Below are 8,570 nucleotides of genomic sequence, written 5' to 3'. Positions count from 1 at the left end.
CCTGACAACGCTCGTGGGCAGGTAGAGCGGACTAAACAGAGTCGAAAAGTCCTGTACTATTTTGTAATTTTCGCAATAGTTAACAAGATATTAATTACTAAAAATTGCCGAATATTGGTCTTTAATAATTTTTTTCTCAAATACTATCAATTTTACAAAAAAACTGCAACAGACAAAAATTGTTTATTTTCTTCTCATAAAGTTCTGAGAATTTTTTAATACCGGATTTTCATGTGATGGTAAAAATAAGAAAATGCAGTACTTAAAAAGTTTATAAAAAATTCTTAGAGTTCTATGAGAAGAAAATAAACAATTTTTGTCTGTTGCAGATTTTTTGTAAGATTGATAGTATTTGAGAAAAAAATTATTGAAGACCAATATTCGGCAATTTTTAGTAATTAATATCTTGTTAACTATTGCGAAAATTACAAAATAGTACAGGACTTTTCGACTCAGTTTAGTCCATTCTATCTGCCCACGAGCGTTGTCAGGTGAGTTATGGGAGTTATATACCCTGTATATCACATAAATATAAATTAAAAACATTTTATTTCAGTTATACAAACAGATGTAACAAGTTAAAAGATATTAAATCCAATTCCCGTCTTAATTTCTCCTCTTGTTGGATATTGTCGAACCATCTTGATACATGAATATATTGTGCCTTTTGCTGAAGGCTTAATTCTTTCTATAAAAAAAATAGTAAAATATGAAAATTATATAGATGTATATATCATCAATACAGTTTATAATGATGCGCTGTTACCATGATGGAATGTAAAACGTAATACAACGCAATATCTGCAATAGTTTTCTTTGTACCAGTTATATATGGTACATCTTTTATTATCGTATTCAGTTCCTATAATTAAAAGTTAAATTAATATTATATTTTCTGTAAGAAACATGCTTTATATACATATAATATACATGTATGTGGTACTTGCATTTAATATTCTGTTGGCATTGACAGGAACATCTGCATGATTGATACAGATTACAATATATTCTAACCATTGCTGTATCAATGCTTGTGTTTCTTTCTCATTACCAAGTATATCGGAACATTTTGAACTCCTCACAAGCGCTTGCACAATAGTGCTAAAGCCTTGAATGGATGGTAAATTCTTTTCTACGTACTCTGGAATAAATATTACCTGAAACAATCATTTGCGATATACATATATATGTATATAAATGTATATATATAAATCTATTACACTCTATTTTCCATTGTGACATGTTATATTCGGTAACATGTCCTAATGAAATATTGTCATTATTGAACACATTTACAGTTAATTAATTTTATATGTGTGCACTGACATAAGTGACACTGGGTAAACATGTGAAATAAGGGCGTCATCTCTTCATTTTTATGAAATAATTTAATACTCACGTTTTTATCAGAAACTTGCAACTTTCCTGGAGAAACATCGAGATATTGCACTATTCTTTCTACGCATTCGATATTACACAAACCCATGATAAACAAAAATGTAAACGCATATAACTTTCCGAATTCAGAAGAAAGGTGTTGAAACGTTTCTCTTTGGTTGAAATAAACCAAACCGGTTTCTCTCTAAAATCACTAGATACTAGTGACTTTCTCTCTGTATGCATTAACGCCCTCTGAAAGTTTAGCTAGTATTATAAAAAAAAGTTGGAATTTTTTCAATATTCCAATAAAAAAAATTACAACAGTATATTGTCTTTTTTTAAATAAAGTTTTTTAAAGATTTTAAATCACAGAATCATATTCGAACCTTTCATGATTATTTCTATTTAAAAATAAATATTACACTCTATATATAAACTTTTGTCAAGAATTTTTAATATTCTGCCCATGAATTAGAATTTCCATCAAAACTTGTCAAATTTCTTTAATAAAACACATTGGTCTACAAAACGCGTTGTAATACATTGTAAGATTCTATTATTTAATAGAGAGCTATTATTTAATACAAAGCATGAGAATGATTAATCGTTACTACCATCATTCTTATAAAATACTATAAAATGCTATGATAGGGATTTATTTGCAAAGAACAAGACGAGATACACACACTTTATATTATATGCAGCTCTAAACGATTCATTATACGAAATATGCTGCCAATTGTGCCATTTTATCCTTTGGCGGTTTAGGTTTGCCTCGGTTACGGCTCTTGGCATGACCCCGACCACGCGTGACGACTGGTTTCGAAGCCACTGCACGATGCTTTTCTACTAACGCAGCAAAAGCTGGGGTACAAAACACGCAGCCAGACATTTCGGTCGCTTCGTTGGGGAGCTTACTTTTATCCTGAAACCAAAAAGGATACGTAGTTGCATGTTCGTTCCAACATAAATACTGTTTCCTCACCTGTTTGTATTCGACGGTTACTAACTGTGCACCGCAATCACACGTATCTGTATCAACTGTCACTTTATGCGCGTTCTCAAATAGATGGATAATAACATCGCAACGATTACATCCTAATTTCCACTTAGGTGCGGCCGAAGGATCGAGTACAAGTATACCTAGATCGCATTCCAAACAACTAGATAAGCCATTTGAATTCATACCGTGCGGGCATGTTGGATGCGTGCATGAATTGCAACCGCTCATTCCCTTTTTCATATCCCTAAATTTGAAAGAATATTCAGTCTTCCTTTAAACTTAAATTCAATTACAATACATACAACTGTGCGAACATACCTGAACGGTGGATTGTTGTAACAGTATGGACAAAATGTATAACTTTTTCCTCGTGTACCGGTCGACCATGAAAGTAATTCAAAATCGTCCAATGGACATTTTAATTCTTTATATATTCGTATGTTCCCATTTTGTGGTAAATTATAAGTTTCATTACAATGCGCGCAATGCATTCTAGACGGCTTAGTTTGTATGTATTTCATGTATCGACGACATTTACCACATCTACAACATAAATCAGAGATTTATCTATTAAATAAGAGATCGAAAGAGCGAATAAATATAGTGAAATGTTATACAAAGCAAAGGATGAATATAATTGTCATTATAATTGTTTACCTGGAGTGTGCTTTGCCGGAAGCCGATAGCGGCGAAAACGATACTTCGAACAACTGATCCATAGCTTCTATACTTTGTACAAAATAATGAAATTTTTGTTTGAAAATTTCTACGGTATGTTGTAGTACAGCATAAAAGTCAGCTCGACCTAATGCTATTAGGTTTAATTGTTCTTCTACTGCAGATCTCATCGTGGGCAAAACCAATTCAGGATCTATCTAATGTAAAGGGGACACATGTGTTTTATACAAGATTTATCATTGCGTCATGTAGAAAAAATGAAATCAAAGATACTTTTTGATATCCATGGACCAAAACGATACCAAGAGAAGTAGGTATTAATTTTCTGCCTGCTGCAACAGTAACATAATTTCTAATGCAGATGTTATTTATATGTACAGGAATCGAAGCGTCTGTTCCGATGCCATGTTTTTCCATGAGAGATATTAATTCTGCCTCTGTTAAATAATCTGGCGGTTGTGTATAACATTCAACTAATTTGGCCTATAACAATAAAACAGGGCATTCTACATTACATGTTATTTTGCATATTTTCTTTTTGAAACGTGGCTAAAAATACAAGCAAATAAATATAATGTAGCAAAAATATCTTTTACCTCTTGTATGTTTACTTTCTCGTCGGACATAAATTTCGGCAGGGTATCACTATTGCCAAGTGCTTGCCAAGTAAGAATACTCGTGTAGCCAGGACTTAATAGACTGTGACCAGTAACTGTAAATATTTCTATGCCTATCTCAAATTTTACCGTAGTACTCAAGTACCTACAATCTCGTGCCAGCTACGATTCGAAAATCGAAATAGAGAAAAAGGGAGATAGAAAGAAAAAAATATATACATTTAATAATACAAGGATTACCACTTCAAAGTTTTATCTCAATTTTCGACATACCGTAGCGATAAAATGTCGCGTTATATAATCATACAATCTCCACAAATCACCATCGAGTTCATTTCTGGTTGCATGTTTCATGGGTGTTATAGGCGGATGATCACCTGCATCGTGGCCCTTCTTTGGTCTATTGATTCCAGCTGCTATTATCTTGCGAACTTCCTCGCCCCATTCCGAGTTACTCTGCTGTTGTTTTAGTGTTGAACTTGAACAAAATAAAAATGATTGTATATGAAGTATGATACATACATGTGCAAATTAAAAATAACCGTTAAATAATTAAGCAGTAAGATTCTTACAGCAGATCAAAATTTTCAGGATACGATGTTGTCTCTGTTCGTGGATAACTTATGTATCCTTGAGTATAAAGTCTTTCTGCAATTTGCATAGCATGCTGTGGACCCATACCCAATCCAGAACTGGCGACTCGCATCAGCTCTACTGTATTTAATGCTATAGGTCGCGATTTGCTTTTTTCTGTGCTTTGTACACTCACTACGCTATACAAAATTTATTTCGAATGATATAGTCTTCCCAACATATTAAGATTTTTAAACATATGAACATGTACAACTCACGTTGCTTGATCGTGTTCTTTAACGTGGCTTAAAAACATGCTTGCAACTTCTTTATCGAAGGAACGTACACGATTCCAACTTAATACAATATCTTGACCATCGGGAGACTTGACAGTTACCTCAAAGTAACAAAAAGATAATATTTTATTATTATTTTTAAACGTCATCATGTAGATAAAAGAAAATCCAAATAGAAAATATGAAAAAACGTTTGTATAGGAATTTTAAAATACAATACATAGTTACCTGCAATACCCAATATGGATCTGGCTTGAAAGTCTGAATTTCATCGTGTCTCTGTACACAAAATCCTAATGTTGGTGTTTGGCACGGACCATAAGAAATAAGAGATACATCTAAATCTCCATACTTGCCCTAAAAGTATAATAACACTCATACGTATTCTAAGATGTTTAAAATATAACAAGGCAAAAATTGTGATATACTTGGAAAAATTTAGTTTGATATCTAGTAAATGCACATCCTATTCGCAAATCTAATTCCTGACGTGCATCGACACTTTTCGCTTCGTTTTCATTGGGCTTTATCAGATTGGCCAAAGCAGATTTTATATCTTTCTCCGTAATGGCAGAAAATCGTGCTCGCCATATATCCTATCAAAAAGAAAGCTCTGTTTATTAATACAATAAAAATGTTTAAGGATCTATTCTCTATCTTGCTAGGGTCAAAAAATTGAAAAAAAATTTTTTTACATAGTCTGATAGTTTCAAGTGTGTAGAATATTGTGTTGAACATGGCAAATATATTAGGCGTAAATAAAAATGGTAAACTTGAAACTTTAAACGCGTTTTTCTCAAAATAAAATTTTTCGATCTAACGGAAGTGATAGAGCAAAAACTATTGAACTTATCGCTTTCAAATTTTGTGATTTTCTACAATTGTAGATGTTTTTCTACTGGATAGACTATTATATCAATATTAATAATACTTTTTTTTGTCGCAAAACAAGTGCATAATTCAAGGTAAAAAATCAAACTTTTTTCAAATAACCGCCATTTTATTAATTTTTATTTAAAGTCAATTATCATAGTCTATCCAGTAGACATTCTTTCTGAACAGGAAAATCATTTTTTGAAACTCTTTCAGATGACCTGCAGTACTTCTGTTTTGGCGCCATGTTCAAGTTGGAGAGGCTTCTCTCTTCCCCGAAACTTTATATAGACTGACAGTTAATACATTGACTTCATAAAATTTAAAAAGAAAAATATAACAAATAACATGTAAAAATGAAGTATGTATCTTCATTACTTTTCCCGAAAAAAATTATCAAAAATCAAATTTTTTTCAAGCCATAAGATAGAATGGACCCTTAAATTATGATCAGCAATTCATTATTTCAGAAAAGATTCAATAGAAATTTAATGGCTACGTTTACACCGTGCATTTAGGCCGCGGCCTATACGATGGATATCCTTGTTTATCCTGTAAGTTAAACAAAGACATCTATCGTATAGGTCGCGGACTAAGCGCACAGTGTAAACGTAGCCAATATCTGCAAGTACAATGCATAAGTCACTTGCATTTATATGTAATTTCCTATGCATTCCTTGCTGCACAGCATTTACAACTTCAAAGCAAATATTTTCACCCTCTTTATCGCAATCTAACCACAACACTAAATAATCACAATGAGCTCCTTCTTTGGCCAAAAAGTATGGTATTTTTAATTTCGGTACTGCTTCCTTTTTTTCAGTTGAGCAGGAGAATAATTCTGCCTAAAAATACAACAAAAAAAATATAATTATTATATAACAAAAAATGCAAAAATGTCATACGTCTTATCTTACCGGATCTACTTTGTCCCAATTGTTATATTTTCCGATAAAATCCAATGTCATGACGTGTCCACATACAGAGGTCATTTTAAAATTGACGGTCTCAGATCTAAATTGACCTACCCATTCGTGGACGGAACAAGAGCCGTTTAATCCTGGAGACATTCGTAGAGGAAATTCACGAAAGGGAATGTGAAAGAAGTAATTCGAGCAGATAACGCACCTTTTCTTGTACTACATCGTCCACTGCTCAATATATTGGCCAAAGATGCCGCCAAAGAAGGTTTTTCAGCTACCATCAAAGCGGTCTTCATTTTAGTGTAATATTTCGTTTATCGAGTATTACAATCAATAAATAACTTGTATCAGTTTTGCTGGTATATATAACACGATCTGAACGAAGATATTACTCGTCACGCTTGACAGTTTTGACTTACTCGAATATTTCGATTTAAACAAAATACGTGAACTAGTGAAGTGGTGTAAAGTTAAAGTGGTTAACCGTCAAAAGTGGTCAAAAGTGTTTTTCACGTATTGCGCGCCACGACGCATTGGTGGTACATTCAGTAAACGGATACTGGGATACTGTCGGTAATGCAAGGTATAGGCTGCGTTTCGTTATTCACTGTCAGTACTGACAATATGACGTCATAAAGTAGTACTGCAGAAGCGTTTTGAAATTACTAATAGTACTTTTATGACGTTACAACGTTGCATAACGAAACGGATTTAGTAGTACTTGGTAGGACTGTAGAAAATAATTTTTTAAATTTTGATAAAATTTGGAATTATTAATTATATTCATATCTTTGCGTGCTTTTTCTGCATCTACTTTATTCATTAATATGTCATATTAATATGTCATAACTTTTTGACATTATTCGTTTCGACATCTAAAAAACAAATTTTTTCCTGATTTCCCATTTCCAAGAAAACTAGAACTTAAGGAGGATCAACTCGCGTGGTGGGGGTGAGTCAAAAAACGTCCGCGGCTATTCACACGATGTGCAGCGGCACTGCGCATTGTGTGAAAGTTCGATATAAGAGCGACAAAGTGACGATTATAGAACGATAGAGCGACAACTATATAGAGCGACAGAGAGGACTAATGAAGCGCAAGAGTGGGGGAAGTTATCCGTCGCCACTTTTTGCCTCACCCCCACTACCGCTATTGGCACGAGTTGATCCTCCTTATGCTTGGTTTATGCTTCGGTCTTAATCCTAAAATCTTAAAATTCAGCCAATAGGGCTACCAGTCTTAATTGGTCCTAACGGAAATCTGTATTCCATTGGCTGAATTTTAGGATTTTAGGGTTAAAACCGAAGCATAAACCAGGCATTAGTTCTAGTCTTCTTGCCCATTTCGTTGAATTTCGCCATCTTTTTACTGCGATTACCTGACCTCGCCAGTCGCAGTAATAGAAATAGGAAGTGACGCAAAAATTTATGACGTCATATAAATGCAAAAAAGTATATTGGAAGTTTACTGCGATATATTTTGGAATGGCGTGTGCAATGCTGCCAGTACTGACAGTGAATAATGAAACGCAGCCATAGTCGAACAGTTATCGATAGAGGGATTCAATTTCTCTCGTGTTACAGAAATTAACTCAAGAGGGCAGAACTAGTCGCAAAGCGCGCTCACGTATCTATTTTACCGACATTATTTACGACTTTTCCGCAGGTTTTTCTCGTATCATATTGATAAAATAGCAAGAATTTGAATTGACTTGAGATCTACAAGTGAATTATCGTTGTGTTAAATGACGTTAAATCTAAGTCGCAATTAATAATAAAAAGAGATTAATGGACGGTTGATGTGCAATATTTCGAGACGTATGTATAATATTATACAAACGATCGATAAATTTAACGTACGCATCTAAAATTCAGTTGGACCGTTTCGTACCAGTAAAATCTTGAAAAAGATATTATTATTTTCCGCTTTATTTATTATTTAAACTTTACTCTAAAAGCCGTAATTGGATATTCGATATATCGTCTCAATCCATATATGTATATTAGAGAGGTTTGGGATACCGTTTTATCCAGATACAGTGAACGTTAAGGTCACGTTATCTTCTTTTTAACAATCAATTAAAAAAAGGATAACATGACTTTAGCGTTTATCGTATCTGGATCCACGTTATTGCAAAAACTCTATTATTAAACGCGAGCGGTAGGAAAAACTATAATTAATTTCGGTTTGCAGAGCTCACTGTTCAATACGGCTGCAGTGAAGAAA

At 33.5% G+C, this 8,570-nt stretch overlaps 2 protein-coding genes across 2 annotated transcripts; both read right to left on the bottom strand.

Annotated features, from left to right (window-relative positions):
- Positions 1-473: 473 nt before the first annotated feature.
- AIMP3 (aaRS-interacting multifunctional protein 3) lies at positions 474-1,555 on the bottom strand. The gene is made up of 4 exons (XM_018456367.1): positions 1,400-1,555; positions 948-1,157; positions 767-862; positions 474-688 (listed from the first exon to the last, which is right to left on the bottom strand). Exons 1-4 carry the CDS (start codon positions 1,484-1,486, stop codon positions 557-559), a joined length of 525 nt encoding a protein of 174 aa, XP_018311869.1. The 5' UTR covers positions 1,487-1,555; the 3' UTR covers positions 474-556.
- A 471-nt stretch (positions 1,556-2,026) lies between these two features.
- Positions 2,027-6,786, bottom strand: Top3beta (DNA topoisomerase 3-beta). Its single transcript, XM_018456385.1, has 14 exons — positions 6,549-6,786; positions 6,338-6,480; positions 6,071-6,265; positions 4,976-5,143; positions 4,776-4,904; positions 4,530-4,648; positions 4,251-4,451; positions 3,952-4,156; positions 3,658-3,840; positions 3,335-3,544; positions 3,041-3,258; positions 2,702-2,926; positions 2,366-2,627; positions 2,027-2,305 (listed from the first exon to the last, which is right to left on the bottom strand). The coding sequence occupies exons 1-14, from the start codon at positions 6,637-6,639 to the stop codon at positions 2,099-2,101; spliced, it is 2,556 nt and encodes an 851-aa protein (XP_018311887.1). The 5' UTR covers positions 6,640-6,786; the 3' UTR covers positions 2,027-2,098.
- Positions 6,787-8,570: the final 1,784 nt, after the last annotated feature.

The sequence above is a fragment of the Mycetomoellerius zeteki genome, unplaced genomic scaffold, assembly GCF_001594055.1.
Source record: "Mycetomoellerius zeteki isolate Tzet28-1 unplaced genomic scaffold, Tzet1.0 scaffold578, whole genome shotgun sequence".
In the NCBI taxonomy this organism is placed as follows: Eukaryota; Metazoa; Arthropoda; class Insecta; order Hymenoptera; family Formicidae; genus Mycetomoellerius; species Mycetomoellerius zeteki.
The sequence above is the reverse complement of the archived record's forward strand: the minus strand, read 5'-3'. Positions and strand labels throughout refer to the sequence as shown.